General features: G+C 36.7%; 1 protein-coding gene across 20 annotated transcripts in view; it reads left to right on the forward strand.

Moving 5' to 3' along the window:
• The window catches only part of WNK1 (WNK lysine deficient protein kinase 1), a 118,650-nt gene that overhangs the window by 42,857 nt on the left and 56,336 nt on the right, over positions 1-19,457 (forward strand). For 19 of the 20 annotated variants that reach the window (XM_084766065.1, XM_084766066.1, XM_084766064.1 and 16 more), the window contains one exon: positions 18,378-18,466. In XM_084766065.1, coding sequence (XP_084622191.1) covers positions 18,378-18,466 — 89 coding nt within the window. Of the gene's footprint in view, positions 1-11,375; positions 12,478-18,377; positions 18,467-19,457 lie in introns of those variants that run through there. The other variant, XM_084766063.1, reaches the window with a different exon arrangement.

Consider the following 19,457-nt stretch of genomic DNA (forward strand, 5'->3'; position numbering starts at 1 on the left):
TAAATGGATGGTAGATAAAAATTGAGAAACTGATCAGAGTTCATTATTGTGACTCAGTTATATAGTCACTCTTGTTTCCCAAATTGTATGACTATGTAGCAGAGCAATTGGATTGTTATCTAAAGTAAACAAACTGGGTGTAGTAGTGTAAGGCTTCAGTCATAGCTCTCTCACAGCAGAGAGAGCTGTGAGAGCTGCAAATTCCAGGCCAGCCTGATCTGAGACTCTGACTTGAAGTTAAAATAAGTAAGAATAAATAAAAGTAATAAGAGAGAAAAACAAAAGCCAAGAAATTCAATTCTGAGGAAAAAGTATGCCAAAATATACTGTTAAAACAAGTTGAATATTTGGATCAGCATGCTATAAAAGGTGTTTCTACTGTATGACTTGTAAGAAAATCACTTATGAGCCTTAATTTACTATTGAATGTGATATTGATATTAATGATTGCTAGAGTTTTTACGATTGTTGGGAAGAGCAGACATTCAGATCATATAATGGAAAATGCATTTGAAAAGATTTAAAAATAAACATTATAACATTACCTTTGACATGTCTTCAATCTCACAGATTCTTTGAAAAATTTTTAAAGCTTTTTTGAGGTATGAGTATTTTACATGTATATATGTATCTGTACCATGTGCATATCTTGTGCTTAAGGATGTCAGTAGTAGGCATCTCATTCCCTGAACCTGCAGTTGCAGATACAGAAACAACCGCATGAGTGATGGGAACCAAAACTAGGTCCTTTAGAAGAGCAACAAGTGCCCTTAACAGTGGAGCCATCTCTAGCTGATCAAGATTGAGAGCAGCAACTGTCTTATTTAAGTTTAGTGTTTAAACTCTGTGTATAAAATTTCTCATTCCAGCCAGGCAGTGGTGGTGCACGCCTTTAATTCCAGCACTTGAGAGGCAGAGGCAGGTGGATCCCTGTGAGCTCAAGGCCAACCTGGTCTACATAGTGAGTCCAGGACAGTCAAGGCTACACAGAGAAACTCTGTCACAAAAAACAAACAAACAAAAAAACATTCTAAACTGTCACTATTTTATTCCCAAACCTTTTCAGTAAATTAGTAAACATGACAAACTATTATATACAGATGTCTAGCTGGCTATATAATCAAGCAATAGGCTTTTGGTAGTCTTTAAAGGTCACTTGCAGTAAATTCTCTTTTTAAGTTTGTTATTCTGATATCTTCTACTGGTTTTTATTAAATCTTAGAGAATGTTTGAGAGTTAGCTACCATGTTCTGTTTGCTTGGAAATATCATTTTCTGCTATTTTGCTTTGGGTCTTTGCCAGTTTGGTGAGTTTTCACAGATAGAAAACAATTGGGTATTGTATTTAAATCAGTTAGAAAGGATTACTGTTGAAAAGTATGTTCCAATTCCTACAACTTAGATGTTGCTGAGTTTTTCTGAAGTGCTTGCTTGGTGGTTAATTTATCATTGGAATTCATTCTTTTTATTCATTTAAAAAACATCATTAGAGGCCGGGCAGTGGTGGTGCACACCTTTAATCCCAGCACTTGGGAAGCAGAGGCAGGTGAATCTCTGGTTTCCAGGCCAGCCTGGTCTACAAAGCAAGTCCAGGACAGTCAGGGCTGTTACACAGAGAAACCCTGTCTACAAAACAAAACAAAAACAAAAACCTAAACAAACAAACAAAAAAACCCATTAGTTAGTTTTTATTAACTTAACGAATCTAGACTTACCTGGGAAGAGGGAATCTCTGTTAAGGAATTGCCTCTATCAGATTGGCCTATAGACAAGTCTGTTGGGGCACTTTCTTGATAAATTGATTTGGGAGAGCCCAGCACATTGTGGGTGCCATCACCCCGGGCAGGTGGTATGAGAAAACACAATGAGCAAGCATTCCTCCATGATCTCTGCTTCAATTCCTGCCTTTAGGTTCCTACCTTAAGATCTTGCCCTTACTTTGCTTGATGATGAGTTGTGCTGTGGAAGTGTAAGCCAAATAAACCTTTCCTCCTCAAGCTGATTTTGGTCAGAGTGTTTATCACAGCAGCAGAGAAGCAAACTATAACAACTTTTGAAGTTGGTTCTCTCCTTTTACCAACTCCAGGGGTCAAACCTCAGGTTATCATGTTTGAATAGCAAACATTTTTACTTGCTGAAATATCTCGCTGGCCAAATTTCTCCTAATTTGTATTATTTTCTACGTGTGTGTGTGTGTGTGTGTGTGTGTGTGTGTGTGTGTAGGCAGGTAGGCCAGAGGTCAGCATTTAGTGTGTTCCTGTATTGCTCTTCGTTTTTACTTTTCTTGTGTGTGTATGCTGTGTGCATACATATGGGTGTCTTCCATGGCCAGAAGGTGTGAAATCTTCTGAAGCTGGAGTAAGAGGTAGTTGTGAGCTGTGTGATATAAGGGTGCTGAGAATTGAACCCCAGTCTTCTAGAAGAGCAGTAGTGCTCTGAATTGCTATGCCATTTCTCCAGCCTTAACAAATATTGTTTTGTTGTTTTGTATTATTTTGTTTTTGAGACAATCTCCCTGAACTTGCTAGTTCGGCTGTACTAATTGGCCAGTAAACCCTACAAATGTGCCTGTCTCTGCTCTCTCCCTACCCCCAACACACATCAGGTACAGCTATTTATATGGATGCTGGGACTTCAAACTCAGTTCTCATGCTTGCATAGCATTTACCCACTGAACCAACCATCTTTCCAGTCCTTTTCTTCACGTTTTAAAAGGTAACTTTGGGTCTTGAGAGATGGCTCAGAGGTTAAGAGCACACTGGCCGTTCTTCCTGAGGTCCTGAGTTCAATTCCCAGCAACCACATGGTGGCTCACAACCATCCAGAATGTAATCTGGCCTTCAGGTGTACATGCAAATGGAGCACTGTATACATAATAATAATAAAAAAGGTAACTTTGGATGTAGTAATTGTAATAGACAGGTATTTACATCAGCCCACGCTTTCCTGGCATTTATGGTTTCTGATGAGCAGTCTGCTACTGTTCTGATAGGACTGCCTTTCTAAATAACCTATACTTCTCCCTTGAAGCTGTCAAATACCCTTTGTATGGGTGTTTTGCCTGCATTTATATCTGTGTACCACAAGTGTACAGGTCACTGCAGCCAGCAGAAGGTGTTAAATCTCTTGGCACTGGAATTAGAGACAATTTTGAGTTGCTTTGTAGGTGCTGGTAATTGAGCCTGGAACTTCTGGAAGAGCAGAAGAACAGACAGTGCTCTTAACTATTGAGCCATATCTCTCTCTAACACCTCTTTCAAGCTCTTAACAGTCTTGCTCTGACATAATATGGGAAGGCTCTTAACAGTCTAGCTCTGACATAATATGGAAAGGCTCTTAACAGTCTAGCTCTGACATAATATGGAAAGGCTCTTAACAGTCTAGCTCTGACATAATATGGAAAGGCTCTTAACAGTCTAGCTCTGACATAATATGGGAAGGCTCTTAACAGTCTAGCTCTGACATAATATGGAAAGGCTCTTAACAGTCTAGCTCTGACATAATATGGAAAGGCTCTTAACAGTCTAGCTCTGACATAATATGGAAAGGCTCTTAACAGTCTAGCTCTGACATAATATGGAAAGGCTCTTAACAGTCTAGCTCTGACATAATATGGAAAGGCTCTTAACAGTCTTGCTCTGACATAATATGGAAAGGCTCTTAACAGTCTAGCTCTGACATAATATGGGAAGGCTCTTTTCTGGTAATGTCTGAGATTCTGCTTGCATGCTCATCCTCCTCACCAGATTTCAAAGCAATTTTATTGAATGGGTTACCTTGGTGGCTGAAACGAGAGTGGTTCTACTTGGTGGAGATGCTTGAGAGACTCAGGAGGCATGTGATTTTGGGCAAACTTGAGGTTTAAAAAACTGTGCTCTTTCTGCTTCCTTTTTGTGGACCCAGATGTGCACTCTGAGCTGCCGTTGCAGGCCTTGCCTGCCTGCTGCCATGCTTCCACCATGAGAGCAATAAACTCTTATTTCTCTGCAACTGTATGCTCCAGATAAGCCCTTTGGTAAGGATGACTGTGGTCATGGTTATTTTATCATAGCAATAGAAAAGTAACTTAGACATGTACCATGACTTTAATCTATATCTTTGTTCATAAATTCATCTCAGATTTGTAAATTGGTCTCTTAATCTTATTCTAGGCATCTTGAATCTTGTGGTATAGGATTTTTCTTTTCTTTATTGCTGTTTAAATGTAATAATTCTTTAATCTTGCCTTCAGTCATTAGTAATCTTTCTTCTACATAGTTTACGCCTATTTGTGTGAATTATATTCCAAAGAAGAAATGAAATTTAAGGTGACTCTCGAAAAGTTGTTACCCTACTAAAATGAAGTTAAAGCACAGTAAATAATAACTGGCATACAAGTAAAAGCAATATGTAAGAACAGAAAAATAAAGTATAAAATGGGGTGTTTCTGAAACCCTCTTTCATTCTCTTGCTGCTGTACAGAGTCTCAAATCTCAAAATTGTACTTTCTGAATAGCAGTTTAAGCAGCTTTCTGTGTTGTCAGGGTAGGGACTGTGGGAGTTTGCCTGACAGTACTTCCCCATAAGTTTTAGCCTATCTTCACTTTGTATTCTGAGGGCAAAAGCAAATCTTATTTTATTTGATATCCCTCAAATGATTCAGGATGGTTTTTCTAAAACTAATTTCCTAAGAAAGTGAGGCTTGTATCCGTGTTGGGAGAGGAGTTGCTGTGCTAGTTTGTTAGTGGTCTTTCTGTTTAAGATAGCATCTTGAACCAACAGCAGAGTCTTCTTGACATCTTTTTTAAAAAATTTTTATATGAAGGATTGTTTTGATTGATTGTATGTTTGTCTGTGCATCACATGCGTACCTGGTGTCCAGGGAGGTCAGAAGAGTGCTTCAGATCCTTTGGAAGTGGAGTACAGAGTGTTATGAGCCACCATGTGGGCACTGAATAATCAAAACCTGCGGCCTCTGGAAAAGCAGGAGTGCTCTTAACTGTCCAGCCATCTCTCCAGTTCTTTTGCTGGCACACTTCACAAGTTGTATCCCAAGAATTCATGGAAGCAGTCATAGAGACATTGCTACCTGTTCCGTATTATTCCCTCTTATGTTCAGTACCTATGCCTCTCAAGGACAAGTTCCTTTTTTCCTAAGTATGAATGAGTTTCTTCTATTTTTCACAATTGCCCATTTGTTTAACAGCTACAGCACTGAACAAGATTGATGCTTTAGTGGTTGGTGTACATCCCATTAGCACTTGGATGTACAGTTAAGTTTTTTTTTATCACTGATTTGGAAGTAGTAAATACTATTACTTATGGGTTGCTTGTAAGATTGTGAAATCCTAGATGATTGTTGTACTATTTCATATCTTGAAAATAATAAGTTCTGATCTCAGAGATCTAGCTTAAATCAAATGTTAAAGTGAATTGGTACATACTATAGTGTCGATTATGAGGGCATCTTATAACTTGTATAAGTGCTGACATGAAAGTGGCAAATGCAGCCTATGACTTAATAGTTATAGAAATAATGGACTGATAATATACTGTGTTTATTATACCTGTAATTCATTGAGATATCTTTTCTTTTTCATTAATGTTAATACCTAGTGAGGCTCTCTTTGACTAACCTATCCAAAAAATGGTTTTAAAATATATACATATGTTTAGTTCTATCATTTTATTTTTCATTTCTTTTATCACAAGTTGACATTTTGATTTAATGTCCTAGTTTGAGCACAAGTTGTATATGCTATATTTCAGTGAGGTTTATTTCAACAGTGATTATTTGTTGCTTATGTAGTTACATGAAATTATTGTATTATATAGATACTTACTACCGCAAACACAAGCAATTCTCTAGAAAAGTAACAAAAGACATAGGCCATTTGTTCTTCACCTGATGATGAAGAATGGTTATCAGTTTTTTTTAAAAAAAAGCAATGTTCTCAAATAAAAGTATTGATAGTCCAGAATTAAAGACTATAGGTGATGTAGAGACTTGTAAGTTGTAAGCAGTCAGCCAATATTTGTGAAATAAATACATGAGTACAGTCTATAAGGAGTGAATAAAACACAGTTTTATCTGCTTGAGTTCAGATCTCAAGCATATTTGAGCTGCAAAACCTAGCTGCAGGTTTTTAAATTCCTCTGAGCCTAAAGTTTTAACTGAGAAAGGCATCTAAAACTAAAAAATCAGCTGGGCATGGTGGTTCAAGCCTTTAATCTCAGTACTCAGGAAGGTAGTGGCAGATGGATCACTGTGAGTTCAAAGCCAGCCTGGTCTACAGAGCAAGTCCGGGACAGCCAAGGCTACACAGAGAAACCCTATCTCCAAAAAACAAAACAAAACTAAAAAATTCCAGGGTATACACTTATTATTCAGCACTTGTTGGATATTACCATTACTACTAATGTTACTATAACACAAGTAGTGGTGAAATTAGTTGTCATTAATGATATTCAGCAAATTGTATTAAAAATGTTTAACAAGCTTCATTCACATAAAGCCAAACTGTAGATTGGGTAGAAGTTGATATTTACATATAATTTTGTCAATTGCCTTGCAAAATACCTTAATCGGACTACTTTATTCTGATTTTTATAAGTGATATTATCTTCACAGGTAAGAAGATAGCCTTAAAATTTTTAACCATTTTGGGGCAGGAGAGATGGCTCAGTGGTTAAGAGCAGTGGCTGCTCTTCCAGAGAATTTGGGTTCAATTCCCAGAACCCACATGGCAGCTCATAACTGTCTGCAACTCCACTTCCAGGGGATCTGACAACCTCCCACCTATAAAATAAAAGTAAATAATTAAAAATAAAAAGTTTTAACCATTCTGCTTAATGTCATTAAAGAGAGATAATTGATAGCAGAGTCCAAAAACAAGACATTAAAATAGTAGCAGTACTTTTGTCTTTTGCTTGTTCTTTTAAAACTTTTTTCTAGTTTTTTGTTTGTTTATTTTATTTTATATTTTTTAATTCCTAGCCAGGTAGTTGATGCCTATAATTCCAATGCATGCTTTTTATCTCCACACTGAGGAGGCAGAGGTAGGAGAATCTCAAGACCAGCCAGGTCTACACAGAGAAACCCTACCCTGTCTCAAAGAAAAAACAAAAACAAAAAAAGGGTATCAAGACAACCTAAACTGGTAATGCTTCTTGTTTTTGGTAACAGTTTGATATAGGCACAGACATTTAGACTCTGAAAAATAACCTTTTTCTGTGTGTGTTTCAGCAACACATACTAAAATTAAAGTGATATGGCCATATATTAGAATGGCTCCTGGGTAAGGATGACATACATATTTGTGGTATACTCCTATTTCTTTAAAAAGATAAATCAATCTTTTCTATAAATTAAGAGCTTCCAATATCTATAGCAATACAGTTACAATTGAGGAATGGAAACAAAGAGTCCATTCTGAATTGACCCTACTTTAAAGAGGTGGAATATTAGTGATAAGAATTTGGTCACAATTTTCATGCAAAATAAATAAAGCAGTGATTTGGGGAAGTAATAGACTATTATAAAAATCTCATTTTGCTTGGCTTGAAATGATAGACTATTGGAGGTATAAGAGGGTACAAACAAAATTGTTTCTAAAGAAAACAAAACAAACACATTATTTGTTTCAATAGCTCATAGGCAGTAGTAGTAGTTATTATATAAGCCACACTGACCATTAGTAAGTTTTATATTTTTACATCTTTCTAAAACATTATTATGCTAATATATCTAAAATATATTCCCCTTTCCCTAGATAGTTGTATGTCAGTGTGTTTAAGTCCTACAACACAACCAGTAACTTGATTATAAAGTAAAAAGGAACCAATTCTTTTACTAAAGAACTGCAGTTTTTACAAATCATTTAGTATATCTGGTTTCTACAAGCAAGATTAAACTCATGCTTATTTGCTTTTAAATGTAGTCTTTTCGAACTAAATCTAAAACGTATTTTTGAAATTTACATATCAGTTTCTGTGCAGTATTATTTGCTATCTAAAATAAAGTCACGAGTAATGTGCATTTGTGTACTTCTCATTCTCTTCCTTCAGCTGAGAGTCTTTTCAGAGGACTGATTCTAAAAGAACATGTACAAAAGGGACCACAGATAATTAGGTTCTGGTGGTGGGACTGCAAAATCTTCACTTGTGTCAATGTAGAGAGCTGTTCTGTTTTCTTCAGCATCAACATATTCCATTATATCTTTTATATTTTGAATATTCATGTAAAATATTATTAAGTCAAGCTTAATTACTGAATGTCTAGTTCAGTGAGTGCTAATAATACATTAACTTGATCTGTTAGAATAAGACAAAGTCAATGTTCTAGTGGTAATGCTCCAATTAATAGTAGAGCAAAAATTAGAATTCAAATATTCCAGTGTCAGGTTCAACTACATGCTTTCTACTTCACTTCTATCTACCCTTATTTCCTCAGAGTAAGTCAGTCAAACTGATTACTTGTTCAGTGAATGCTTAACTTGTTTCAATTAATAAAGCTTTTTCAGTTGAGTATGGTGGTGCAAGACTTTACTCCTAGCCCTTGGGAGGCAGAGGTAGGCAGTGCTACATAGAGAAACCCTGTGATAGAAGCCCAGGTGATGGTGTTGGTCAGTAGCGGTAGTGGTGGTGGTGGTGGTAATCATAATAATAATTACAATAATATAATACTTTTTCTATGATACTCCTACTATGAAAGTCGTTCTTTTTTTTTCCCCCCCAACAAACATCTTCCTAACCTCTGACTCAGTGCTAGTAATAAATAATATTAAAAATCACTAATTTTTCTACCTGCCCAGCCCTGTAAGTCCAGTCAAATGTATTACTGTTCACTGTATACTTAATACATATTCCTACTGACAAACATTTCCTCTGCTGCTGCACCTTAAATCATATAATGTACACTAAGAAAAAGCAACAATTATGAAGTATCTCCATTCCTTTTTCTGTTTGTTTGTTTTTGTTTTTCGAGACAGTGTTTCTCTGTGTAGCCTTTGCTGTCCTAGACTCGTTTTGTAGACCAGGTTGGCCTTGAATTCACAGTGATCCACTCACCTCTGCCTCCTGAGTACTGGGATTAAAGGTGTGCACCACCACGCCTGGCCACCTTTCAGCAGTTAGCATGTGTTATTTCAAGAGACCACAAACTTCAGTATTGCTGAAATATGCTTAAATAAGAAAACTACCTTAATATACTGCCAGTTTTTATTCTGTTACTGTGTTGGGAATTAACAACTGATATTCAGGATTTACTGAGGAATTCTAAAAGAATTTTACAATCCACAAGAAAAATCCCAGCCCAAAGTCACTTTGAGTCACAGGAGTGTAACAGAATGCCTGTGAAAGTCAAGAAGCATGTTATGATACAACTTGTGATACACAAAATTTCCTTTTCACTTACAATCTAAAGTTTTAGAAGTCAAAATTTATTTTTAAAAATCATTTTAGCTAATTCTAGATTTTTTTTCTAGCATAGCACAAAAAGTTCTGTTAAAAGAAATAGAACATTTTCCTCAACTTTCAAACACTAAGAATCAGTGTCACTTGTTTCTGTAGAAAACAGCAAACTGTAATCTGTTATATAAAAACTGGAAGGAATTTTACCCTAATGGCTGTAATTCTGTTTTTTCCATACAAGGTATTCAAACCTTCCAATCCAAAGGCTAACAGAATCAGTGACAAAGTCAAATTACACAAACAAAGTAATTAAAAAATCCCCATTATATTTAACTTGGTTGCTCAAGGGCCGGATTCAGCCAGATTCTTGTTGGTATGAACCATTAGTTTACAGGTATTTGAACATAGCATATAATTCCATTGGAAAACAAGCCTCTTCAAATGCCCTACCAAATTGAGTTGGCTCTATTAAAGGAAATTAGCTTGCCTCATGATTCCCTGAGGCTCATTACTCTGGATTCATGAAACAAGGTATTACTCCAACCTCAAATGCACTGTCCTTCATGTAAACGTTCATGCTGTGGTGTACTAAAATTTTAAATCCTTTTAATAGCATATGAAACTTGTATTACTTGTCTGTACTGAAGATTGAACATATGGCCAAGTACATGCTGGACAAATGTCCTACTGCTGAGCTATATTCTCGTACTCTCCTTTCAAAGTTTTACTTTGAGATAGAGTCTCACAAAGTTCTTGGTTCACTCTGTAATTTAAGCAAGGCTTTAACTTTCAATCCTACTAACCTTAACCTCCCAAGTAGCTGGATTAATATTCTTACTTGGATCTTCTTACTACCAAAGTTAAATATTTAAGATAACTGGGTCAGATAACAAGTATAACATACAACCAATCAGTTTTTCTGTGCTGAACAAGGATCACAGAGTTTTATGTTAGGCCCAACATACAGTTGGGGATCTTCTATATAAACTATCTACAGTTTGTAAGTTGTTTTTTTTTTTTTAATTCCTAGGATTTTTGTTTTATTTTGGTAATAAGATAAACAATTTTTTCCCATTCCATGAGTGTCTTAAAGGTTATTTTTATTTTATTTTATTTTTTATTTTTCCAGACAGGATTTCTCTGTGTAACCCTGGCTGTTTTGGAACTTGCTCTATAGATCAGGCTGGCCTTGAATTCACAGATATCTTCCTTCCAAATGAAATGCTAGGATTGAAGGTGATCACTGCCACCACCACTACCACCTGACAGTACACATACCTTAAAGAAGCATGGAAAATGGATTTTTTTTCTGTTTTGTTTTGTTTTGTTTTTTTCCGAGACAGGGTTTCTCTGTAGCCTTGATTGTCCTGGACTCGCTTTTGTAGACCAGGCTGGCCTTCAGTTCACAGCAATCCACCTGCCTCTGTCTCCCAAGTGCTGAGATTAAAGGCGTACACCACCACTGCCTGGCTGGAAAACGCATTTTAAAAAGCCATTTGAGGTAGCCAAGCATATAGTCTTAAGCAGTCTAAAAGAACTATTGTATTTATGCCTAATACGTGACTTACTGGTAGCTGCTTTGAGATAACCTTTTTTACTATATTATTTGTGTGGGAGGACCAATGTATCACATCAGCATGTTTGTGGAAGTCAGAAGACAACTTTCAGGAGTCTATTTTCTCTTTTCAATATTTGGCTTTAATGAATCCAACTCAGATCAGGCTCAGTAGCAAGTTCTTTTACTCCTCTGAGTCATCTAGCTATCCCTAGAGTAGAAGTATTTCTACTGAATAGTATCCAGCCCTTACTTTATATATACTATTAGTGATTGAAACCTTGGCATCCACTGTCCTCTTTAGGATTCACTCTCACACCATTACAAAGGGTACAGCTTTATTTTGATACCAGAACCAGTGCTTTCTTTACTATATTAAACTATGAAAAAAAATTTAATAATAATTGAATTCAATGAGCTTTTATTTAGGTCCATGAGATTCCTCCAGCCCCAGAAATGTCTGTACTTGTTAAGGTTTTTAATAGGAGGGAAAAGGAGTAGAAACCTTTATTGCTTTTGTATACCAATTCACTGCTTTTTTTTTTAATTACATGAAAGTGGAAAGCAGTTTAATATCACTAATGCCCCCCCACACACACACACACACAATGGGAGTTGAACTTGCAGGGCTTCATGCGTGCTCAGCAAGCACTGTACCACTGAACTATGTCCCCAGCCCTAATATTACCACTTGTTCAATTGGGAAAACAGAGGAGCTATTTCTTTTCTTTCCTTTTTATGTGCTTGAGTGTTTTTTCTGCGTTTATTTCTGTGCACTGCTTGTGCACCTTGTGTCCAGAAGAAGGCATAAGATTCCATGGGAACAGGAGTTAAAAATGACTGTGAACCACTATTTGTGTCCTGGGAATCAAACCTGGCTCCTCTGGAAAAAGAACCAGTGAAAGTTTTAAGTTAGGTAGATAACTACCAGTGTATTGTCCCTGCTTGATAATTTCCTTCAAATTTGCTCTGTTGACTGAGCCCAATCTCTTCCCCCTCTTCTAAATAAAGGCTAGAATTAACATGATTGGCACAAAGGAAGTATTTCAGTAGGTAGATATCTAGTGTTACATACAGGAAAGCCTCCAAGGTAGATTTCAAAGTCAAGGAGGCAGAACTTTGGATGCAGTAGGTGGGGCTTTGAACAAATAAAAGTCTGTACTTATTCAAGGATGTAGTGCTATTGTAGGAGAAGCAGAAGAAACTGCTAGTAGTAAAATTGTTGCCCTGTTTTTCAGCATGTGGTTTATATTTCCACAGAGCCAATCTGAATAAATAGATTGTTGGCTGAGCAGAGCAAACTCAAGAGTTGAGAAGCATGGCTATTAAGCTAGAAACTATGCTCCAGTCTGACTTTGGTATTTGTCTTCCTTACGCTGTGGGCTAAGTTATAGTAGTTTCTACTTCTATTCACTTTCCCCTCCTTTTTTTTTGCCTTTTCTGATGGATTTTATGAAGAAGGATTTTTGCTCAGTATTTGTTATTGTAAATGCTCATTGCTGCTGCTGTTCTCAAAAAGACTGTATAAATGAGGTAAGAATTTCCAGTCTTCATATGGGGCACATTGTAGCCTTTCTGATGATGTATATAGAAAGTTTCATTTAAACTACTGAAATTATTTATTGATCTATGGTTTATTCTGTGTGAAGAGGTATGCTTTTCTCAATTCTAAATAGTTAAGACAAGTCTTTTATCAAGATTTTATTTTACCCTAATATTTGAGACTTACGCCGTTAAGAAGCAATTGCTGATAATTTTAAGAAATCAAAGATTGAACCAAATAATTCTAACTATGATGCTTCTTGTTTCTAGCAGACTAGTTGGCAAACATAGAATTAAAGATGCCAGCATCTATAATTTTTTAGTTCAAATAAACAACATTTTAAAAATTACTTTTATATTTCTTGTTTTGCCTACATGTCTGTGTGAGGGTATCAGATCCACTGAAACTGGAGTTATAGACAGACAAGTGTGAGCTGCCATGTAGGCCCTGGGAAGTGAACGTGGGTCCTCTGGAAGAGCAGCAGCCAATGCTCTTAACTGTTGAGCCATCCCTCCAGCCCCTAAAGCAACACATTTGACAAGCATTTGTCTTCTATTGCCTCTTGATATTTATGCCCTTTAGAATAAAAAATGACTTAATTTTTTATACTCTATATATGTTTCAGAAGTGACTTTGAGACAAGGTCTCAGCATTTTATATTACCTTGAAAGTATCTCTAGTGAGTATCCATAGATACTCAAGACATACTTATATTTTTTAAAGAGGAAACATAAGCAACTCTCCCATATTTGAAGAAAGTGTGTATATGTTGAGACACGATTGCCCAAAGATAGTCCCTGTAAATTACAACAGTAAAGCAAGAATACTTTTAGAGCTAAGTTGCCAGTTTGAAGGAGCAGAGTGAGAAAAGTGTGTGTCCTTAGTGAATATTTATTCTTTAAGAGTATCCCAGTTTTTCTATCTTAATATTGGCTTAATATTTTCTAACGTTACTCAGAAAAGGTGGGAAATACATTTGCTTTTACTAGTTGGAATAGGACCAAGTGGGATTAAGTTAAGGAGTAAAAAAAGGGGGAGGGAGGGGTTGCTTTGGCAGGATTGTTAAGTTAGTTTTCCTCTCTATTGAAACATACACATTAAAAAGAAATAAGATGAAACTATCCCAGGAACATTTGTTATTATTTTTCAAAAGCTTTTCTGGGCAGTTTTATAATCCTGGCAGACTGGTGAGATTTTTATTTATTTATTTCCAATATCTAAGAGGGTAGTATTCTTTTTGGTTTTTCGAGATAGGGTTTCTCTGTGTAGCCTTGACTGTCTTGGACTTACTTTGTAGACCAGTCTGGCCTTGAACTCACAGCAATCCGCCTGCCTCTGCCTCCCAAGTGCTGGGATTAAAGGCATGCGCCACCACTGCCCAGCAAGGGTAGTAGTCTTAATCTCTTAATACTAACTGATGGACTAATAAGATATATCTCAGGGGGCTGGAGAGATGGCTCAGAGGCTAAGAGTACTTACTGCTCTTCCAGAGGTCTTCAGTTCAATTCCCAGAAACCACATGATGACTCAACCATCTATAATGTGATCTGATACCCTGTTTTGGCCTGCAGGTGTACATGCAGGCAGAGCACTGCATAATAAAGATATATCTTAAATTTATTGGATATCTTGCCATTTGCAACACATTTTCTTTTTCTTTTAATTACCTTTATTTTATGTGCATTGATGTTTACCTGCATGTATGTCTATGAGCGTCTGATCTTGGAGTTACAGACAGTTGTGAGTTGCCATGTGGGTGCTGGGATTTGAACCTGGGTCCTCTAGAAGAGCACTTAGTGCTCTTAACCAGTGGACCATCTCGCCAGCCCTGCAATACATTTTCTAAGGCCATAGTAGCTTCTGGATATATTTTATTATATAATAAGGTGGCAATTAAGAATCATCTTGGATGAAAGCAGGTTCAGGAGAATTTTGTATGTCCTTCCTGTATTAATATAGAATTCAGTACATATTTGCTATCTTAGTTTAATAGGTTCTACCAGTAATTTAAGCACATTCCCTTGATACTGTGTTATAGAAGAAGTCACTTTTTTTCCCTCATTAAATTTTCTGTTGGCTTGATTATTTTTCTGTAGCATTTGTACTGTCTTCACATGCAAAATCCAATTATGTTCAATCTGTTAAATCAAAGTATGTTTTAGACAATTACTTCCCAATATTATTTTAGGGTCTTCTTCCCATGTAAAAGTTTGCTTTATGCTGTTATACTTTATTGTAGAAAATAAAAATATATGTTATCAACCTTTAGTGTAAGGCATCCATAAAATTTTTGTTTTCATTTTGTTTTGTTTTTTTGTTTTTAAGATAGGGTCTCACTATGTAGCAAACTGTCCTGGAACTTACTGTGTATAACAGGTTGTCCTCTAACTCTGAGATCCACCTGCTTCTGCCTTCCAAGTGCCAAAAGTAAAAGTATGTGCCGTTATACTTGGCAATGAAACACTTTCTGGTTGGATTTAAGGCCTGCTTCATAAGAGAGAACATGCCTATGACTCACATGGCCATGAGGGTCATAGGTCCTAGGGGAAAACCTACTACCACTATTCTGCTAAGTGGACATAATATTACAATGAGTTATATGGCCTATTATTATACCCATAAATTAGTACATTTCACAACTCACAGCAAAGAAACAGTAGATGATGATTAACACAGAGACCCACTACTAGTCAGTGTGCAAAGAATAAAACTTCACAGTGCTCAAACCTAAATAGGACATCTGTATCACATGCCTTTCCCAGGCTCAGGAACATTATGGAAAAGAGGTTGGAAAGATTATAAAGGCTACAGAATGGCTACAGAAAAATGGGGTTTTCTGGACACAGCAGGGCCAGCTGCACATATGTACTTAAAGCAGTTGTGACAACATGCCCAAGCCCTGGTAAAATAAATCTGGCAGAATCCTAGCATGGATAGACACAGTACCACCCCTAAAGGGATCAGCCCCTAAGAGGTTACTGCTGCCCAGGTTTCAGTATACCCAAGTGTATACTGGCAGCACAAAGGGTGTGTGTGCGCGCGCAGGGGTCTGTGGGGGAACAGGTAGACTTGATCAAGACATGTGCATGTATGAAATCTCAAGCAGAATTATGTGAAGGTAGACATTTAGGGAACACTTAGCTGCATTTGGAGAAAAAAGAGATGACCAAGGACACACAGTGATGGGGGCGTGGGGTAGGGAGAACGATTTTTGTAGTAGTCATTCTCGGATTTAAACTTTCAAGTTACTTTCATGTGACTTTAACTCTACTACACAGTGCCTTGAAAGGTTAGCATTAGCACACTTATCCAAATAGTGCTTGAAAAAATGCAGAGTAATTAATAAGAATTAACCAAATTTGTTTTTAATGCATTTGATGCTGAATCATTCAGTATATAACTCCAGTAGATGTTTGAAACCGGTGATAGTACTGCACCTTTTTAAAGAAAAATGTTTATTCATTTATTATATATACAGTGTTCTGCCTGCATGTACACCTATATGCCAGAAATGGGCTTCAGGTCACATCATAGATGGTTGTGAGCCACCATGTGGTTGCTGGGAATTGAACTCAGGACCTCTGGAAGAGCAGTCAGTGCTCTTAACCACTGAGCCATCTCTCCAGCCCCACCTTTTAAAAAAAAGATTTATTTATTCATTTATTGTATATACAGTGTTCTGCCTGCATATACAACTACATGCCAGAAGAGGGCATTAGATCACATTATAGATGGTTGTGAGCCATCATGTGGTTGCTGGGAATTGAACTCAGGACCTCTGGAAGAACAGCCAGTGCCCTTAACCTCTGACCCATCTCTTCCGCCCACAGTACTGCATCTTATTTCCCTCAGACTTAATATACCCATAATAGCCAGGAGTGTTGACACACAGCCTTTAATCCAGCACTAGGGAGGCAGAGGTAGGTGGATCACTGTGAGTTCGAAGCCAGCCTGGTCTACAAAGTGAGTTCAGGACAGCCAAGGCTACACAGAGAAATATCATGTCTCAAAAAAAACAAGTAAAATAAGAAACAAAAACAAAAAGTATATATACCCATAAAAAAGTTTATTATGTAAATTAGGCACAATAGGAAATTAGCAATAATAACTAATTGAAAATAAAATTACTGTAAAAAGTTAACGAGGTGGTTTCTTGAACAGAACCACGACAAATATTAATATTTTCAGACTATAGTTTATTACAAATAACTAAAACAATGAAATGAAGCCACAGATGAGGATGTGAGACTACAGTGTTTTATTTAGGCTTGTGAGAGATTATGTACCTTTCTGTGAACCAGTTAACAGTAGTTTTGTTTTAATCCTGTTACTTAGACAATACAGATAGTTAGAATTTATATAACTAATTTTCAGAACAAATTACATCCCATCTCTGTGTTTATACATTTATATCAGCACTTTTACAATATGTTGGTATATCTACCTGGGTTTATTTTGGGATCCATTTCTATATTGGTTTGTAGGTTTTGTTTTGAGACAGGGTTGCACTATGTAGCCCTTAGCTGACCTAAAACTTCGACTGTTAATCACTCTGTCCTCAAACTTAAAGGAGTATGCCACCATGCTGGTGCTCTCCTTGAGTAATAATAATTATAATAATAATTATTATTATTCCTCTTTCTTCCTTGTTGTTTTCTCTGTGTAGCCCTGGCTGTCTTTGAATTTACTTTGTAGACCAAGTGAGCCTGGAACTCAGAGATCTGCCTGCCTCCGACTCCCACGTGCTGGGATTGAAGGCATGCCTCACCACCACACCAAAGAATGTATACCAAGTGAAATTTATTTTGTTTTCTTTTTTCGAGGCAAGGTTTCCCTGTGTAGTCTTTGCTGTCCTGGATTTGCTTTGTAGACCAGGCTGGCCTCGAACTCAATTGAGATCTGCCTACCTTTGCCTCCTCAAGTAGCAAATGAAAATTCTAAACTGTCTGGATACCTAAACTGTGCTGGATAGTTTATTTCAACATGCCACAAGCTAAATTCATCTGAAAGGAGGGAAACTTGATAAGAAAATGCCTTGTCATGCACAGAGGTTTACACCTTTAATACTAGTACTCAGGGAGGCAGAGGCAGGCCAAGGCTACACAGAGAAACTCTGCCTCAAAAACCAGCGGGGGGTGGGGGGCAGGGAACCCAAACAAACAAACAAAAGAAAGAAAATGCCTCAATAAGATGGGCCTTGTGTCAAGCCTGGAAGGCTTGATTAATGACTAATGCAGGGCTAACCCCATTGCGGGTAGTGTCATCCTTGGGCCGGATTCTGTAAGAAAACAGTCTGAACAATCCATAAGTACCAAGCCAGTGAGCAACATCCCTCCATGGCCTCTGCATCAACTCCTGCCTCCAGGTTCCTGCCCTATTTGAGTTCCTATCCTGACTTCCTTCCCTAATTATTGTGGAAATGTAAGCCAAATAAGTCCTTTCATCCCTAAATTATTTTGGTGTTTCATTGAAGCAATAGCCTTAACTAAGACACACTGTAATGTTATTTAGTTTCAGATAGAGTAGTAATAATGAGTTTTCTTTCAAAATTAATTATAACTTGAATTTCATGTAAGTTGGATATTAATTTGTCTTTTATGGCTAGGTTTTTATTTGTTTGTTTTGAGACAGGGTCTCACAAAGCCAAGTTGGCCTTGAACTCTGGTTTTGGTTGGGGCAGGCAAGAGGACACTAACAGATTACTGGGTACTAAGGAGTTTATTTGTTTTTGTCAAATCTATATTTGTTATAATCAGCAGATGAGACACTTGTAACAATGCTAAAAAATATTGTAAAAAGCAGGGACTTTGTAAAGTTGCCTGTTAGGTTACTGTTGGGGGCCCATAAGTTTTCAATAATGGGTTTCTATGACTGTTTTTATGGATTTTAGGGAGTGAAGCCAGCCAGTTTTGACAAAGTAGCAATTCCTGAAGTGAAGGAAATTATTGAAGGATGTATCCGACAAAACAAAGATGAAAGGTAAGTTGCTTCTTTGACATGTTGTCTGAACAATGTAAGGTTTATTCAATACCTATGTTTGATTTTCCATTCATAGCATATAACTTTTTTAAAAATTGGATTATTTCTATTGAAGCTACTCAGATTTGTTCACCATAACTGTAAAAGTGTGGTTAAATAATGTTTAAGTAAGCCAGAACCAGTTTTCACACAGTCTCTACATTAAATGAAAACTACTTATAGCACTAGGATAATTTAGACAACTCTACAACAGAGTTCATTCTCCAATACAGCACATCCATTCTTTAATCCTTTTCCCATTGAAGTTTGAAAGGTAAAGTAAAATCTTGGCTGTTGAAAATCAACTGAGCTATACAGGCCTTGATTTTCCTGCCATTATTCCAAGATTGAAAAAGAGCAAAACATGAAAATTCCTTTGGCTAAAAAGATTTTACCAAAGGCTTAGGAGGAGATCTGGCTTAGTCAGAGCATGTTTGTGCTTGTACAAACAGAACTTCTCTGTGAATGGTGTCAAGTATCTGTTATGTTGTGTCACTAATGGGTCACCTGTAGGGTTGGCAAGGATCCGCTATCTGTGTCTGAAAAATAATCTGCCTTTACCACACCGTCATACCAGCTTAAAAAAGAAAGAATACACTATCCTAATTAATACAAGTACAAACTGTAAATTGAGAATAACTATCTCCTAAAATATGAGCACAATTGGCTATATCAGTCAAATTCAAGAATTCCATATCTGTGCTCTTCTAGTCTCATGTTCTTTTCGATCATTGTTATTTAGAAGAGCTTAACATCATGATCTTTGAGACTGTTCAGTGGATATTTAATTTGAGTTTCTGTTTACTTTTTAAAGACTTTTTCAGTGTAAACAAAGAGATATTTGTTATGAGTCTTAAAACATTATTCTGTTTCTTCCCTGGATGGAACAGTTTATTTGATTACTGGTATTATGTATAAAAAAGATTGATTGTTATGCAACCAGCCTTTGACT

Source organism: Acomys minous (genome assembly GCF_964271855.1).
Source record: "Acomys minous genome assembly, chromosome: 17".
Taxonomy (NCBI): Eukaryota; Metazoa; Chordata; class Mammalia; order Rodentia; family Muridae; genus Acomys; species Acomys minous.